At 32.5% G+C, this 18789-nt stretch overlaps 7 protein-coding genes across 7 annotated transcripts; 3 read left to right on the top strand and 4 right to left on the bottom strand.

The window, feature by feature from the left end:
• Positions 1–2100: 2100 nt before the first annotated feature.
• PPL_08748 (serine/threonine-protein kinase) lies at positions 2101–5249 on the top strand (the record flags this gene model as incomplete). The annotated part of the gene is made up of 5 exons (XM_020579552.1): positions 2101–2156; positions 2277–3496; positions 3540–3612; positions 3643–4434; positions 4514–5249. The coding sequence occupies 5 exons, from the start codon at positions 2101–2103 to the stop codon at positions 5247–5249; spliced, it is 2877 nt and encodes a 958-aa protein (XP_020430227.1).
• Positions 5250–5367: 118 nt separating this feature from the next.
• PPL_08747 (uncharacterized protein) lies at positions 5368–6196 on the bottom strand (the record flags this gene model as incomplete). Its single annotated transcript, XM_020579551.1, has 2 exons — positions 5368–6059; positions 6088–6196. The coding sequence occupies 2 exons, from the start codon at positions 6194–6196 to the stop codon at positions 5368–5370; spliced, it is 801 nt and encodes a 266-aa protein (XP_020430226.1).
• A 369-nt stretch (positions 6197–6565) lies between these two features.
• smlA (uncharacterized protein) lies at positions 6566–7381 on the top strand (the record flags this gene model as incomplete). Its single annotated transcript, XM_020579550.1, has 1 exon — positions 6566–7381. One exon carries the CDS (start codon positions 6566–6568, stop codon positions 7379–7381), a length of 816 nt encoding a protein of 271 aa, XP_020430225.1.
• Positions 7382–7488: 107 nt separating this feature from the next.
• On the bottom strand, positions 7489–9447 carry PPL_08745 (uncharacterized protein; the record flags this gene model as incomplete). The annotated part of the gene is made up of 1 exon (XM_020579549.1): positions 7489–9447. One exon carries the CDS (start codon positions 9445–9447, stop codon positions 7489–7491), a length of 1959 nt encoding a protein of 652 aa, XP_020430224.1.
• An 818-nt stretch (positions 9448–10265) lies between these two features.
• Positions 10266–12379, top strand: PPL_08744 (uncharacterized protein; the record flags this gene model as incomplete). Its single annotated transcript, XM_020579548.1, has 4 exons — positions 10266–10618; positions 10876–11496; positions 11644–11677; positions 11747–12379. The coding sequence occupies 4 exons, from the start codon at positions 10266–10268 to the stop codon at positions 12377–12379; spliced, it is 1641 nt and encodes a 546-aa protein (XP_020430223.1).
• A 179-nt stretch (positions 12380–12558) lies between these two features.
• On the bottom strand, positions 12559–13445 carry PPL_08743 (pmp22 family protein; the record flags this gene model as incomplete). The annotated part of the gene is made up of 4 exons (XM_020579547.1): positions 12559–12599; positions 12694–12862; positions 12960–13157; positions 13359–13445. The coding sequence occupies 4 exons, from the start codon at positions 13443–13445 to the stop codon at positions 12559–12561; spliced, it is 495 nt and encodes a 164-aa protein (XP_020430222.1).
• Positions 13446–13624: 179 nt separating this feature from the next.
• On the bottom strand, positions 13625–18567 carry PPL_08742 (RPAP1 family protein; the record flags this gene model as incomplete). Its single annotated transcript, XM_020579546.1, has 8 exons — positions 13625–13759; positions 13852–14798; positions 14867–15080; positions 15155–15259; positions 15361–15866; positions 15941–17005; positions 17104–18354; positions 18399–18567. The coding sequence occupies 8 exons, from the start codon at positions 18565–18567 to the stop codon at positions 13625–13627; spliced, it is 4392 nt and encodes a 1463-aa protein (XP_020430221.1).
• Between the last annotated feature and the right edge of the window lie 222 nt (positions 18568–18789).

Genomic DNA, 18789 nt, shown 5'->3' with positions numbered 1-18789 from the left:
AGACCACACATACACATCTTATTTTATTTTTTGTTTTTTTTTTTTTTACAAAAAACTATGTAATTTTTTTTTGATTGTTTGGAAATTACAACAACGATAGTGCAATTTTTCTTTCATCTAATTTTTATTTTAACTTATAAATAGTTTTAGAGATAGTATAGTTTATAAATTTTTGTTATAATATAAATTTTGTATATAGTAGTTGTAGTTAGTAGGTTTAAGTAATTTCAATAGAAATGTTCATCTTTTTTTTATTTGTTTTGTACAACAACACATCAAGTGTTTTGAAAACACACTTCACTTTAAATTGAAAATTAGATCATTATAGTAATATATAATCATTATAGTACTACACATACATATATTTATATATAATCTGATTTTTACTATATAGATTCAAAAATGCTCATCTTTTTCAACAGCTAGCAATAAATTCAAAATGTTCTCGCTTTTTTTTTTTTTTCTTTTTGGGGTGTGTAGTGCGATGTGTAGTGGTCAACAAAATTTTATTACTATAATAAGAGGAGTAAATTGAAAATTTATATTAAAAACTAATTGTAGTAGCAGCCACACATCACATCACTGCATTAATTAATAACGAATAATTAATTTAAATCAAATTTTAATTAAAAGAGTAGATGCGAATAACAATCATTCATTTTATATTTATATTAAATAAATCATTGCGCTGCACCTTGTTATATTATTATTATTTAAAAAAAGATTATAAATTAATTAATAGTAATGATAATAATTACCTAATCAATCAGTCAATCAATATAATATAAAATAATCCGATCTGTCTTGCTTTACTAGGCAATAATTTAATTATGTTTTTGTAAATATTATCAAACAGACAACAAACTTTAACACAAAACGAAATCACAATCAATTATGTGTATGACATACATAGTAGTATTTTCAACTCGACCTATTCCTATTTTGTTTATGGATTGATTGAATTGTACTCTCCAGGGATATAGAAATAATTCTCATTATTATTATTTTCAATGACATTGGTTGAATATAGTGTATTTCAATCCATCAATCAATTATAATTTATAATGATTACTATAACAGTATTTATAGTCCGAAACAAACCACACCTCAAATATATAATAATCAAAGAATTGCATCAATTATAATATTAAAATAAATAAATTATTTTTATCATTCAATATTAATTAATATTAATCAATTAAATTAATCAATCAATTATACTATTCAATTAAAATAGTATTCATACATAATTCACAACACACCCCCACACCTATCTATCCCATGCTTATTCGTACGTCATCTATCATATCAATATATATATTTCTAAATAATTTTGAAATTCCATTACGATCTACTTAATCCTTATTTCTTATTTTTAACTCTATCTATCTGATGACAATCCAGTCCACTCCAATCCAGACCAACCACATTACTAAATTAAGTTTTCTTATTAAAAATAAAAATAATGAAAACGAAATAATAATCTTATATTACCCTACCCCTTTATCTTATTAAACACAGGTTATTGATCAAACTATGTGATCAACACACCACACCCACAACACAATCTCATCACCCACTGTTTTGTACCAACATCATAATCATCAAAACAAAACGGTCAAATGTAACTCAAAATCTATCAATTTGATAATAATAGTTTTAGCAACCATTTATTTATTGATCAATTAAAAACAATATTTATTTACTAACTTTTTTTCATCAATCAATAGGTTTTTAATATATTAAACAATTCAAATAAAAAGAAAACAATATCATAATAGTAATAATAGAATAAATAAAAAAAAAGAATAGAAATAATAACAATCATCCAGTTAGTTACTTTTAAAAATAATCCAGTTTATTATATTAATATATTTTAGTTAATTTTATAACAAAAGTATACAGATTATTTTTTTAAGCTTGGTATTGAACTTAATAATAAAAGATTCAAACCTTGCCCAGTATATAGTAATAATAGCAAATTAGTGTAATAATACAAAACTAGTTCAAATATTTGTTAAAAGATCATCCAATTAAATATTAAGCGATTGGAGTTGAAATTGGAAGCAATTTTGGAATTTGTTGTTGCTCGTTTTGAATATGGGTGTTCAAGGATCTAAAGATGATGCTTCAGTTTATGTCAATGGAGCCAACAGGTAATAAATAAACATATAAAAAATAAAAAATAATAATAACAACAACAATAATAATATTAAAATTTAACAAAAATAACAATAATATTTATTTTTATTTATAAAATTAATTTTTATTTATAGACACAATGATGTACTCACAGATAAAGAAAGTCGAAAATATAAAAGATATACCATTCATCATAAAAGAAACAACAACAATGAGAATGATATTTTGGATATATCCAATATGATTGATGTATCACTGATAGAGAATCATCTTAATAATATCAATAATAACAATAACAACAAAAATTATGATAATAATACAACTTTCGATACAAGTACCACAACCACTACCACAACCACCACCAGCAACACCAACACAAACAAAACTCATATTAATAATTTATCAATTTCTTCACCAAATAATATAAATTATAATAATATCAATAATAATAATAATATTTGTAAACAACAACCAAGTATATGTATAAATAATAATAGTATCAACAACAATAATAATAATAGTAATTTAAATCAAAGCACAGGTGGAGTGAAATCCAAGTTTTTACAAAGAAAACATAAAGCAAAAACTATAAGTTTGAGTAATAGCCATATTAATAATAATAGTAATAATATTAGTAATAGTAATAGTAGTAGTGCCAGTAGTCTTGGTGGGTTGAATAATAATAATACTAATAGTAGTAATAGTAGTATTGGCAGTAGTAGTACCGGTAGTAGAAGTAACAATACGAGTTCCAATAGTTTTGGAAACTTATCGCAAACACCAAACACCACGGCGACCAGTCACAGCAGTCTAGTGTCAACGATTGACAATAACGATTCACTGTTGTCGTTGTCCTCAGGAGTCGGATCATCGTTTGCATCGTTGGACGAAGTCGAATCGCTTCCACAGCAACATCAACAACCAATATTCTCAAGAACCAGATCGAAATCACTGAATCTTCACCAACAACGATCATATCTGGCCGTTGGTGGTAATCATCAACAACAAATAGCGTCATCATCAAAATCCTCATCGAATTCATCTCCAAAAGAAGATAGACATTCAATCACCAACAACAACAATACTGCTAATACCAACAACGACAACAAAATACAAGGCAGAAAGAGCAGATCGAGCAATGCACTTTTAAGAACACTCCAAAGAAAAGTAAAGAAAGATAAATCCGAGGAGTACAAAGAGAAGAAAGAAAAGGAGAAGGAAGAGAAACAAAGAGAAAAAGAGGAGAAACAAAGAGAAAAGAAAGAAAAAGAGAGAGAAAAAGAAAGAAGAGAAAGAAAAGGAGAAGGAAAAAGAAAAAGAATTAAAATCAACTTTAACCAAACTATCAAGTTCCGTAAATAGTAATCATAGTAATAGTAATAATAATTGTAATATAGTAGTGCCAGAATTAAGTGATAATCATCAAAACAACAAATCATTTGAAAATATAGTATCGATCGAAGAGAATAAGTTTGTAATTAAAGATATTATTTATAATAGCGAGAGTTTCAGTCAGTTGTTGGAGGAAGAAGAAGAAGAGACTGTTGTTGCCGGTAACAAGAGCAAGAGCCATAGTAATAGCAGACCTTTCTACGACGATCTCTATTGTGATAACTTTAAGCTAAATAATCCACTTTCACCAAGTTTCGACTCTATCCAAGAGGTCTCCGAAGAGGACTACTACGCTAGCAGCCAAGCAGCAGGACCGACATCACCATCATCCGCCAGCAGTCAACCACCACCACTTCCCAGAAGAAAACCACCACCCCTACCACCAAAGAACTTCCGTTCTTCGAATACAACACCAAACACCTCATCTTCAAACCTCAATCAATACATCACCACCAACGCCACCACCACTGCCAACAACAACAACTCAATGGATACTCCGGGATTGATGTTGTCACCGCTGAGTCTGGGACAACGCTCACCGATGTTGTCCCGTCGCCAGTCCAATCTGTATCCACCGTCGGAACCATCGATGCCATCGCCTTGCAGCTCGCAACGCAACTCGGTGGAGATTCACAAGTTGGAGGACATCTTCAACTACACCTTGCTCGACAAGATTGGCAGTGGAACATTCAGTGATGTACATCTCTGTCGACACAAGGAAACAGACAAACAATACGCAATCAAGATCATCGATAAATCATTGGTGCAAATGATTGCTTCACACACCGATTTGGATATTTCTACCGAGGTAAACATTCTCAGTACTCTATCACATCCTCACGTCATTAAATTGGTTGAGCATTTTGAATCGGAAATGAATTATTATATCGTTATGGAATAGTAAGTTGTGAACCAATAGCTTTTTATCTTAATGATTTATCATAATGTTAACATTTTCAAAATTATTATATTACTTTAGTTTATCAGGTGGTGAATTACTTTATCAATTGGAGGAGACACATAATAATCCGGAGAACAAGAGTGGCGTTGCCAATTACACTGAGCAATCGGCAAGAGAAATCATTAAGCAAATCATTCATGCAGTGGCTTTTCTACACAAGAATAACATTGTACACAGAGATCTCAAGCCAGAGAATATATTGTTCAACGGAAAGAGTGAGTTTGCAACGTTGAAGATTATCGACTTTGGTTTGGCGTCCTACTACAAAGCACCTCTAGCCGATATCTGTGGTACTCCCGATTTCCAAGCGCCAGAAATGATAAAGAGACAAGGCTACTCGTATCCAGTCGATATCTGGGCAACCGGTGTTATTCTTTATATCCTGCTGTGCGGACACCCACCATTCCAGGGTAAGAACTCAATGGCGATCATGTCGCTCATTATGAAAGGCGAGATCAAGTTTGATAAGCCAGAGTGGGAGAATGTATCGGATTCCGCCAAGGATCTAATCAGCAAGATGCTGGATTCCGATCCCTCAAAGAGATTGACTGCCGAACAAGTATTGCAACACGAGTGGATGCTCATCCAGTCAAGACCAGAGGATTCACCAAGACTGAGCGGTTCCTTCCACAAACAACTTCGTCGTTACAATTCACAGCGTTTCTTTAAAGCTACAGGTGATACACTGCTAAAGAGTCAGAGGTTTGGTATTTATTCACCTGAATTGATAAAACGTAGATCAATCCAACTTTAAAAAAAGAAAAGGAAAAGGAAAAAAAAAGAAAAGTAAAAAGTTTGATTCACCAAGAATAAAATGTTTATTTAAATTCTCTTATTTTTTAAATTAGAACCGAACCACAATCGGGATCTTGTTAATTGTTTATCATTGATATAGAATGGTCCATTAATTCATATTTTGATAGTGATTTGAATGAAGAGCTTTGTAGTGTAGAACTGTCATTATTAAAATCTACTGGCGAAGCTCTTTCAGCTGATGTGGAGATATAAATTGGTTCTTCATTTTTGTTATTGTTCACAATGTTGTGGTTGTTGTTATTGTTGATTGGACTGCCACCAGTAGAACAGAATCTTTCGTAAGTACTGGTCAACACAACAGATTGTCGTAGTAAAGCTTTTATTTCATCTAAAGCATTTTGATTGTACGAAAATTTGAAAACCAATGGACTAGCTCTATAGGGTGTGTATCCGCTATTGAACTGATAAATTAAATCCAAGATAGTAAGATCTAAATTGTTATATTGGCTCTTGGACCGCCGGAGGCAGATATTAAAATATTTATCTTTTCCAAAAAACGTGTCTCTGTTTTCATTGATAAAAGTGTGTAACGATTCACAATGGCGAACTGACTCGAGAACCAAGGGTAGAGAGTATTGATCATCTGTGTTTTCATTTGTCTGTTCATATTTTGTTTGATCGATATTGATTGTATTGACTAAATGTCTGAGTTGTTCAAGTTCAAATGCTAAGCAATTTGAGGTGTATCTTTCCCCATAATCCCAACAATATTGTATGAATAAAACTTTCACTGGGATTTCTTCTAGCACTATTAATGTTGGTACTACTATTATTACTTTCACTACTATCAATATTTTGACTGTCATTGCTATTTTTGTGAATATCTTTAAGTGTACTTTTGATATCTCCTATATAGTCTATTTCATGATCTTGGTGCTCTTTCATATGAATGGTCAGACACATAGGACACAATAACTTTTTATATGCATGACATATATATTCTTTGTTTTTATTATGTTCCTGACAAATTAAATAATTTAACATTTATTATTTATCTATTATCTTTATTTCAAAAACTTTAATTTAAATTTAATCCAATAATTTAGTTAGTTTGCTTTAAACTTTAAATTTTAACAGTTGTTTTAAACCCCTCAGTTGCCCACCAATCAAAAAAATTAGAATAAAATCACCAAAAAATTTATTTGGAGATAAATTTTTGTTAATGGAATAACACGATCTTTTTTATTGGGAAGTTTTATTTTCAAAATAAAACTATAAAGAGAGGAGGGATGGTTGTTATTTTAAATTGAAAAAATGGATGTTGATACTATAAAAAATCTAATTAAAAATAGCACTGTCACCAGCAATGAAAAAAATATCAAAAAAGACTCTGGACATGACCTGTGTGTTCAAGAGAGTCTTAAACCGTACCAGCTTTCTTCGTGCCCTAATGCTATCAATGATGACCAAATTACTTGTCTCTCAAAACAAAAAGCTATTCCTGAAGTCGTAATGATTTTACAAAACATTGACTGGACTCCCTACAGAGACTATCCTTATTTGCTTTTAGATTTACTATCGAATCCAACTGATATTCGTACTCGATGTAAACCTGTTGCATCTTACTCTGAGATCATAGATTCAAAAGTAATCAATAGAAATGATAGATATACATTCACTCAGAAGAAAGGAACACTTACCACTGAATCTTGGTTCGAAGGTACCACTACGGAAGTTGGTGTTGCCATTGAGATCTTTGATGGCTGTGCACCAGTCACGACAGGCTATTTCTATTATAAATCAATATCACAAGAGAATCTGAAATGGAAAGAAATGATGAAGGTAGGACATTACTTATTCTATCAAAATAAAGTACTCTATGTGTTTCAAATGGAATTTCCTAGTCTATCGGTATCACAAATTGAAAAAGTGGCAGAGTGTTTCAATTTGTGTCATCAATATCAATGTTTGGTGCCAAAGGTTTACTTCAGAGGTAGAAGCTTATTCTATTTTGTAGATATGTATAAAGATGAACCATTCTATAAGCTATACTCTGATCAACTCTATCAAACATGTTCAAAAGAGGAGATTATTGATTATTTATTAGGTGATGGATATAATAGATGGTAATAAAATAAAATTTTCAAAGGTATTAGTTGTTCGACTTTTTTTGGCGGGAAGCATAATTATTTTGCATTAAAAAAATAAAGACCATTTATTTTTTTTATTGTTTTGTATTATTTATCTATGTTTATTAATGATGGATATAATGGCCAACTGTCAAGTACTAAATCATTGTGTGAATTCGGTGCACCACATGCGCTGTAGTCGATGAAAGTTGAAGAAACACCTTGGTGCAATGTTATCACACCAATGGTAGCATTTCCTGTTATATAATCAAAGGTGTTGAAGAGTGTTCCCGATGGATAGCTACCTTGATCGTATGCACCGTGAAGAATTGTATTGTCACATGCCGAGAGAATCAGCGATTGCTCGATATGAATAAGGAAATCAGAGAACAATCCATAGGCATAGTTTAGTACTTTCGAGTTGCTATCAGTGCTGGCTGTTGACTCACATACTCTTGGCGATGGTCTCTTGTTTCTTGTCTCTGTATTGTAGCAGTATCCTTGGTCGTGTATCAATAGCACATGTGGCTGTCCATTGTAGAGTGCCATCGAGAGTTGAGGATTTCCACCGACATCCAAAACAGATGGTCCACTGGTGACGTTAAACGATAGATCTTGCTTGATACATACATAGAGTCCAGAGATGGTTTGCTTTGATGTTGAATCGAAAGTGACAATTCCATCATAGAGACACGGTGAGAATGGATTGTGAGAATTGATTGCGCTCATTGTGTTGATATCTTGGAAGTCAGGCGACTGATTGGATAGGAGACAAGTCGGACCTTGTACAGAGAGTGGTTCCAAGAAAGGTGAGATTGCAATCGACCAAGTTGTTGCTCCGAAACTGCATGTGGACGATGAATAGTATTGTATGACTTCCAATGATTGTGTTCCGTTGGAATCTGTCTTTTGGTTAATGAAATCCAGTGTCGAGCTGAGGAATGACGCACCCAAATCATTTGGCAGCACGCCAAAGACCAGCGGTTTAAAATCGAGTAGTAAACTTGAATTGTTTAACTCCAAACTATAGAGAATATATCCAGAGTTTTCATTGTATGTAAGTAGCTGTTGGTTTCCAATCATTTTGGCATATAACAGCTGTCCCCTATCACCAAGTGGCAGAGAAAATGTTCCAGATTGATACAGGTCTCCAAATTCACCTTTCGATACCAGTAGATGATAGTAATACACCGATGACTGATTGGTAAAGAATGTAATGGTAAAGAGTATCTGCTCGATCTCAGTGACAACTACCAACGATCCGAAATAATTCTCTGGAATCTGAGAGATTGGTGAAACCTCGAGTAGTTTGCTATTCTCTGGAGACATACTGTCGAGTCGGACATTCCATGAATTTCTCGAGGTTTGTGTACCTTGGTAGACTAACATCTGAGCTGGATCTATATTGGTAGCGTATCGCAGTGGTGCAAAACTTTGCGAAGAGTGTTTCAGTTGACAATCGATATAGGATTGAGCAACAGAGTCGATTGTTGCTTGATTGGATGGCTCCCAAACCAACACTGGATAGCTGGCGTTCGGTCCACTGAATTTACCAAACGGTGGCGATTCCAAACACATCAAATCGATGAGAAAACCTGGAATAATCGGTTCAATCGGTAGATCCACCACTTGGAATCTGTTATAACCGAGTGTTTCGTTGTTGGAGTGAATCGCTTCCCAGGGATGTCCGATCCACGTCGACACCAACGGATTCCACAGTCCCATCAAACAATCGAGTGGCGCACCCGATCCATCGAGAATCACCTCCAAACCAAGGTTGTTGCTCTCGATTACCATTGTCAGATTGCTAACTAGTTCGGTTACCAGTCCGATGAAATCGTTGGCCGATGGCGATTTCGAACAGGCTTTGACAGAGGACAGCTTGAAACAAAGTGCCATGTATTTCTGTGGAAACGGTGACTGATACCAATATTGATTATTCTCCACATAGTCGACGACATCGATCGATGTATTGTAGCTAGTTGTCTTGACTGGCTTGTCGTGACTCAGAACAAAACAACCACGTGGATCGCCTATTGATTGGGAGCTACAAAAACTGGCATCCATATAGTGTAAATCGATCTTGCTCCAAACGGTTCCTTTTTTATACATCTGATGCCATTCATTTAAATCGTTCCACGAATGCACCTGGTAATTGATGTCATATGGCAATGGTGTTATACTGCTATCTAAAAATGTCAAACCCGAAACCGGTGCTATAAAATGAAAATTAAAAAAAAGTAGTAACAAAGTCGAGATTACTACATTGAAATTATTATTACAATTTATATAATAAAATTTCATTTATAATATATATAGTTAGAAAATATTTATAGAAAAATATATATAAGAAAAATAGATTTTTATGGAATGATTAAGATGAAGCTGATTCTAATAAAAGAACAATGAATAAATAAAAATTTACTTTTAAATAAATAATGATTAATCAAGAATTGATTGTTTTTGTCATACACCACAAAAAAATAAAGAACAGATAAATATAGATATAAAATTTGTTTATATCATCAAATTAACACCAAATTAAAAAAAATTAAATAATGATAAATTTCAAGGTTGTTAAAAATAATAATATTAATGATTAATAACACACATAAAAAAATAGAGAAAATAAAAAAAAAATGTAAAATCAAAGCTATTTAAATTTCTTTCGGAGATTCGCTTGTAACCACATTTTAAAAAAGTGTGGACCTTTGCACAATCACCAAAAAAAAAAAAGTTTAAATCACTTTAAATTTAAAATATCTATTTTTTTAAATTTCTTTTACTTTTTTCTCTGAATAATAAATTTAATTAAAATTTATCATTCTAAACTAAATATTAAAATTAAACCATTTTTTTTTTTGTTATTTTAATTTTAAACGAAAATGTCTAGAAGAAATAAGAATTCTTCTGATAAAGATAAAGATTTAGATTCCAAAGTTGTAGATGACAAACTACCTTTGAAGGATTTGTTGAATGATGATGATGACAATGATAATATAGATACGAATGCTCTACTTGTTGATTCCGATTCAGAGGATTCTGGTGACGAAGTACAAAAAGAAATCAAATCTAAACTTAAAGAAGTAGTTAATAAGAGATATCACGATAGAGCTGAATTCGAAAGAGAGATAAACAACGATTCAAAGATTCCATACATCATTGGTGGCATACTGTTCATTATCACTGCTTATTTCAGTTGGCAATTTCATACTTTTGGAACTACACAATCAGAATAGTATAAATAATAATCAAACAATATAATCAATTAATCAATAAACTCAGCTTGAATCAACATGTATATACTACACTTACTTGTAATCAGTCAGATCAGCAAAGATCTTTAAAGATCATTTTATTGGCCCATCTACCATTGAGATCACAAAATTTAACCTTTTTGATAAAAAAATTTTAAAAAATAAAATAAAATATATATTATATATTGTATCATACTTCTAATATTAGTTTATTATTTATATTATTTATTTAAATTAGTAGAGAAAGTATGTCAAGTAGTGGTACGAAAGCTTCTGATTCAGAGATTATTATTTCCAGTGATGAAAGTGACTCTGAAGATGATGAGGTGAACAGTCAAGATACAAGTGTACATGATATACCCAATTTACAAACACAAACAACATCAACATCACATAATAATAATAATAATTCATCATCAACGTCACTAAATGTTAACAATTCACTTACAAGTCATACAATTGGTGGTAGATCTAATACGGTATCTACTTTGTCATTGAAAAGAGGTAGAGAATCAACATTAGATATTCAACAACAACAACAACAAGAAGAAGAAGAAGAGGAAGAAGAAGAGGAAGAGGAAGAAGAAGAAGAAAAAGATAATGATACCACCAAAGTTGAAGATAAAAAAGCAAAAAATGAGTTACAACATGTCAATGCTGCTCCACCATTTAAACAACAAACACAACAGAAATCAATACAAGTTGAACAGACTAAAGTAGAAGAAAAGGTTATCAAAAAAGAGAAATGTCTTTCACTAAGGAATTCAGTTTTATGGATATCTGTTTTTGCTATTATCACAGGTATTCTTTTCAATATAGATTTGAAATCAAACCAATTGAAAGATTCCGTCAACAAAATGTAAGATATCTTAAACTTGTTATGTAGTTTAAAACATCTATTTCTCAAATACAGTATCTAATCTATTACTTTTTATTCAATTATTATGATACTACATGATTAAAGTATGAAAAATGATACACCTTTAAAAATAAATTATATAGATAGATTTAAACAATCATTATTAAATCAAGAGGATCATGTATATGGAAACCTGTTTACTGGAGACAATCAACTGAATTATAATATCGGTGCGACCATGTTCTTAAAGCAATATGGTCAACATTATGCAATGAGATCTCATCGTAATTCAAAACAGCTAGAGAAACCTTTGAGTTACCATCTATCATATCCATCGAGCGCAAAGAATGAAATGTTTGCTTTCATTCAACAGTTTTATACTCAAGTATTCAAGAATCAACAGCAACAGCAACAACAAAAACAACAATCAGGTTCATCATCGTCGAAACAATGTATGCATCACTTAAGAGTGGATACCGATGACTTTGTAGGATTTGCAAGATCAATGTTGAAATCGATCGGTGACTGCGAACGTGTGTTGTTCTACACCTATGCAGATGAGAAGACCGATCTTGCTTTGTTGGATTCCGTCTTTGATGGATCATTACGTTTGAATTCGATCGATCCTTACTCATTTACACTCAACCATACATTCGTACTGCTGACAAACGTAGGTCAATCGAAACTATCCGAATTCTATCAGAATCATAATTACAATCAGCAGCAGCAACAACAAGAAGAAGTTACAAATATAGAATCAATCGATCTTGTTGAAATACTAGTTAAAGAATCGAAACAACATTGGCAACATAGATTCTGCACACGAATATCATCGATGATTCCTTTTATAGATGTAAATCTACCGCCTGTAAAAAATCAATAAAACATAATGTTGTTATAAATAGTGTATAAATATATATATATATATCTTGAATGGTTTTTTGTTGTTGTTTGTTTTTTATTTTATTTTATTTTATTTTAGTAAATAGTAGTAGCTTGATTTATCTGCTCTTCTTGGATGAGATGACAGCAAGGTACATTCCCCAACAGAATCCAACCATGTTACCAAAGAGTACACGAAGGTGAGATGGTACAAATGAGAACTAAACAACAATAATAATAATAATAATAAAACAGTGATTTGTTAGAATATAATTATATAATAGTTAAGTCAGTTGGTTGTATAAAAACACATACATTGATGAATTGAGCCAATGGCCAAACCTTCCATGAAGCCTTGAGAGGTTGGGAAAAGATCAAAGTAAAGTTTAATGAGGATAGCACCTGGCTTACCGTCCAACAATGCCAAAACGGTGTAGAAGAGAATATTGATGAATGGTGCGAAAATCAATTGATCGGCAAGTAACTATATATATAGTTTAGGTTTTAGATAGTAGTAGTTAAAGTTTATCATGATATTAGTATATATTCGATGTCATTTAAAGGTGTGAACTATATTATACCTTTCCAACTACTTGATATTTATCCTTAATGTTTCTAAAGAGACGATCGAGAATGATATGCCAGAAGTGACCGACTGGTGAAGAAATCAAACCCCAGATTGTGAACTTGATAACACGTGACCAGTCGATCTTCTTACGCTCAATGAGACCTTGAGCAATGATATTTGATGTAAATGAAAGGGTAGCTGAGGTAAGTGCCTAATAATATATATAATTATTAATAAAGTCATTAATTAATTTGATTATTCTTATATAGATTCATTATAAATAAAAACAAATAAAAACGAAAAACTAAATATATTCTAATTATTAAGAATTACTACTATTATTTTTTTTTATCTAATCGATCTATATCTTATCTACTAATCAAATTGAATGTTTTTATTTAGCAAAATTTACCTTTGTAGTGATTGGAGTGGCCTTTAATCTCTTCATGTACCATGAAGTGAAGCAATCAACAATTGTTTGTGGCTTAGAGTTTGACATTATTTATTCAATTTATCCTTTATATTATTTACTATAATGATTATAGCAATGATCTTTGTTGAACAATTGTTTTCAAAAAAAATTTTTGAATTTTTTTTTGTTTTATTTTTTTTTGCAAATCAATCAATGTTTATTGGATAATTATTAGATTAAGATGAGATGAGAAATGATGGTTGGTTTTAAACATATAGATGACCATTCAATACTTTAATTAACTCTTTATCGTTACCTGCAATTTGGAATAATAATTCTTTTCTTAATTGTCTACTCTCATCATCATTATCATTCAATAAAAGTATATCTTTAACTGATTCCTGTGTTTTCATGATATTATATTATTTAAAGATTGAATTAGTATATTAGTGTTAATAGATAATTATGATAGATAGATTTAAAGAGTACTTACAATTGAAGATGATAATAAAATATCTTTAATAATCTCAATGTTGACTGTATTCTTTAAGATTTCATCGTTACTCTTGCCAGCGAATAGGTATTGTAGTAGATGATGTTTGGCGATCTTGTAGAGAATGGGTGCTTTGGTTTTTGTTACTTTTGATTGTACAACTGCATTCTTGTAGATCTGGATCATTGTGAGATCTTGTTCGGCCGGTTGCATGTATCCACTGTCGCCAAGTGGCAGTTCCTTGTTGCTACCGACGTTCGATGTCACTGTGGGTGCACTCAAGTACTGTGGCGATTGGAACAACTCATTCCAAATCAAAGTTCGGAATTTCGTTGGATAGAATTGACGCAGGAATATCCAGAGATACGTTGAGTAGACATCGGAGGAGAACGACGACGAGATAAAGTTGGCCATGAAATCCGTGAGGAACTGGAAGAATCGGTCACCGAAATACTGAAGGAAATCAAACTCCACTACGGGGTCGTCGTTCTCTGCCTTCTCCAGTGAGAGTCGGTTGAGTAGCAATCCAAACATCTGATTCAAACCGGTGGAGATTGTATTGTTTGCCCACGGTTCGTTCTTCACCAGGAATACCATCATCAGATGCTGATAGACATTCTCCAGTGGTATCGATAGTATATATTCGGAGCCAACGCCAAAGAGCGATTGTATGAATATCAAGTTGTGTTCGATGAGTGGTTGTGATTCGGCGTCAATCTCGTCTTGGTCATCGTCGTCATCAAAGTCACCAAAGTTGTCATCGAAACCGGATTGTTGTTTTCTGGGCACGCGCTGTGACTCGTTATAGAGATACTCGAACGGTGTATTGTACCAATCGTAGGCAAGTGGTAGTAGCGAGTCATATGTTTCAAAAGATATCAACAGTGATTGTGGAATATACTCAACAGTTTCTTTTGTTGCTTGGAATTGTTTAGAATATTCAATAGCTAATTAAAACATTGGATTAGTACAATGAATGACAACTCCAATAATGTTATATTTTAATTTTACTTACTTGTTGGTGGAAGGAACTTCTCTTGATAGAATGACATTAGAATGGTTGATACACTCTGAACTTTGGTACATCCAATCATTGAAAGATAGTCCGGATGCAATGTTACACTCTGTAGCAAATCGAATAGCAATACATCATCATTTGGAATAAAGTTTTGGATAACAGACATACTTGAGGAATGATGGAACTTTGAGAAACTTGGATCGAATTCATCCTAAAATTATAATAATATTATTAGTTTAAACTGCTGTGCTTTTTGTTAAATACTTATATAGTGAGTATACTTACAGTTTCAAATCTAAGTTCATTCATTAGTTTTAATAAGAAGTAATATAAATAAGTTTTAGATCTATTGTTTGTTAATAAAAGATTTCTATCTTCCTCAAAGTGAATCTAAATGATGATGATGATAATGTTGATAAGAAAAGTATTAATGAGTTAATAAACGATTGTTTTGAAATGTTGAATGTTGTTTTTAATATATATATATTTACACTTTTATAATCAACAGTGGATACCAAGATATAGTGAAGTTGAATGAAAAAGTCAGCCTTGTCAAGATGGAATATCATCTTGGAGATAACACGGTTTTGTTGGATGCTAAACAGTAGATATCTGGTGATGGATAGCCACCATTCGCATACTTCACCGTCGTAGTATCTACAGATGGTATCTTTGTTGGTGTCGGCAGGTGTCGATTGTGTCGGAAGCAAAGAGAGCACCTTCTTCTTCATATCTTGATAGAGAGTAGTACCAAAGATTGAACCAAACAAATTAACGGTTGTACCTTCAATTAGATCTTGGATATTCTGGTGAGTGTTGGACGACTTTGATGCAGAAGATGCAGCTGCTGTATTGTTGGTAGAAGATAATTGTAGTTTACTGAATTGCAATGGTGTCTTTATCAATGAACCGGCAATAGAGAAATAACTTCCAATGAAATGAATGATAGAAGAATGTAATCCAATAACAACATATGTTAGGAAACTAGATTCAACCTCTTTAAAACTGTGATACTATTGCAATGTTAGAATTTAAAAGATATGATAAAATTAGATAAGATTATCTATATACGTACAATAACACTTAATGTATGTGATGCAATAAAGGCAGGTTCAACATATGATGATATCTTATCAAATATTGCAGTTGATTGATCATTATTCAAATCGAATGTGAATAGTATGCTATCTAAAAGATTATAGATTGATCTAACGATTTGAAGGAATTGATTACTTCTAAGGTTATCCATACTATTATTATTATTGTTGTTGTTGTTGTCTTTGTTGTCTTTGATGTTGTTATTATTTTCATTATTTGATATATCATAAGAGTAGTTATTGATATACTCTGTAAATAACTTGATAAAGTTCAATGCTGGTGTAGTAATGAACTCGATAAAGTACGGAAGATTGATATGATAGACCACCATCACTCTAAAGAGTTTGCAACTCTCCAATAGAATAGATTGGTCGACTGCATTGCTATTGTTCCAATAGTTCTTTATCGATTCAAATAGATTGAATGGTTGACTAAATAGTTGTACGGCAATGGTTCGCGACGACTGACACAATCTTCTAACGAGTCGAATTGCCTTGACTTTCAGTACGGCGTCATCGTCCTTTCTCACCAGTATGGCATCCTTGATGACATCGATGAGATAGTGACACTTTACGATCTGCTCTGACATCTCGGCAGAGTGACGCGACATTCTCGTGAGAATCTCGAGGATCAGCGATGCACGCGCACGATAATCGATGGCAGTAAGACCCTCGTTCACCAGCAGATATCTAAAACGGTTGAGAATGCCCATCTCCACCAAACCCTCGAGTAGATCACGTGCGCACCGCTCATCGTCATCCAACATCTCTTGTTGTTGTTGCTGATCTTGCTGGCCAGGTATCATACCTTCGAACTGCGTTGTCTTAGCGATTGGCTTCGGTTTGATTGCGAGCGATTCCAGTGCACGATGACATCTCGACTCTATCATTTCCAACTCCTCTTCCTCTGCCTTTGGTACAATCAAACTATACAAACAACCAATGGCAGCTGACAAAACAGTAGGTACTTTCGAATCGATCAAAGTTCTCAACAATCTCGGTAACTTTAATCTTAGAATCTCTCTAAACAAATATGATTCTAAAGAATATCAAGAAATGTTGTGTTAACACAATCAATGTTTGTTATATCTATCAAGTTGCAACAAGTGGTGTATTATAATCTTAAGATATACTTACTTTTATGTGGATAATAACCATTGTGTATCTTTTGCAAGATGAATGATATCGTTCTTAGGGTAACCGATGACTGTCCAATGTTTGTACTCTTGGCAAGTTGAATGAGTTCGTTGATTGTGTAGCCAGCCTCTGCAGCTTCATCACCGTGATGATGCAATCCTTGGTGTACAGGTATATCTTGACCACTCTGAATCACCACACCATTGAAATCGAATCGCCACTCCACAAAGTTGATAACCGATTCTCTAAACTCTCGTTTGGTTCTATCGGCTTGTGTCAAATCTTTCATCCATTCCGGCATATCATTCTCTTGTAATTGTTGTTGTTGATCACTGTCATCCAATTCCTTTACTCCTACCTTATTATCTTCATCATCATCATCTTCACTATTATCAATATCCATTGGTTTGACTTGAGAATCTTTATGATTCTGTAGACTCTCTAATATCGATTCAATCGGGTGCAGTTGTGTTGTTCTCTTGCCATCCTTTGGCTTTGGTTGTTCAGGTCGTGGTTGTTGGTTCGCTCGCTTTGCTCTCAGTTTCTCGACCAACGCAGGATCCAAATGCTTCAATAGATACTCTTGATTCTCGAGAATCTCTTTCTCTGACATCGATTGCATCTTATCACGATTCTCTTTATCAATTAATGATTGTTCATCGTTATTATTATTATTATTGTCTGTATCCATTTCTGTAGATGTTGCTGACTTGTTGTTTTTCATACCGAATGACTTGAACGATCGGTGCATTGGTACGGGGAATGACTGATTGCTATTCTTCTTCTTTGGTGGCTCAAAGAGTGAATCGGTGACATCTCTCTCGTAGATCTTTGAGATTACAGAAGTGATATGTTGGTCATGTTGATCGAGCATTCTCTCCATATCTTCGCTGTTACCATGTTGTTGCTGTTCTTCTCTATATGCATCTGGATTTACAACAAATGGAGGTGGAAGCATTGAGACATCATCGTCATCATCCACTACTCCTTTTCTCTTTCCACTACCTCCAATATTTACTTTATTACTTCTACTACCACTATCATTATCATTTAAGGAAACTATATCTTTCTCTACAACATCTTCAATAATAGGTATATTATTAGCCGTTTTTGAAGTACCAACAAACTTATTTTTAAATCTTGAAGTAGAGGTTGAAGTAGAGGTCGAGGTTGAAGTTGAAGTCGGTGCAGTTGATTTTTCTGTTACTTGTTGTTTATTTATATTATTATTATTATTATTATTAGTGTCAACTGTTGTTGATGTTGTATTTTTTTAATAATAGGTGGTGGAACACCTTTGACAACTTTAGCGGAAGGTGCTTCTCCACTCTTTAAGAACTGTTGTTGTTGTTCTAACAGTTGTCTTGATAACAAATCGTCATCGTCATCACCGAAATTATCATCGATATTTGATGTTCTAAATACTTTTCTACTATGACTATGTTGATTATCTGTATTACTCATTATAATATCTATATATATTTATATTAACACTTATAACTAACTCTTTAGATTAAATTAATTACAAGGATATGATTTCTCGTTTTTTTTTTTTTTCATTTAAATAACTTCACAATTCATTTTTTTTTGAAAAATTGATAAATCTTTGAAAAAAGAAAGATAACAGTCCATTAATTGTTTTATATTAATATATGTTTTATTTTATATTTATATCTTTGTAATATA

Source organism: Heterostelium album (genome assembly GCF_000004825.1).
Source record: "Heterostelium album PN500 unplaced genomic scaffold PPL_scaffold9, whole genome shotgun sequence".
Taxonomy (NCBI): Eukaryota; Evosea; class Eumycetozoa; order Acytosteliales; family Acytosteliaceae; genus Heterostelium; species Heterostelium album.
The sequence above is the reverse complement of the archived record's forward strand: the minus strand, read 5'-3'. Positions and strand labels throughout refer to the sequence as shown.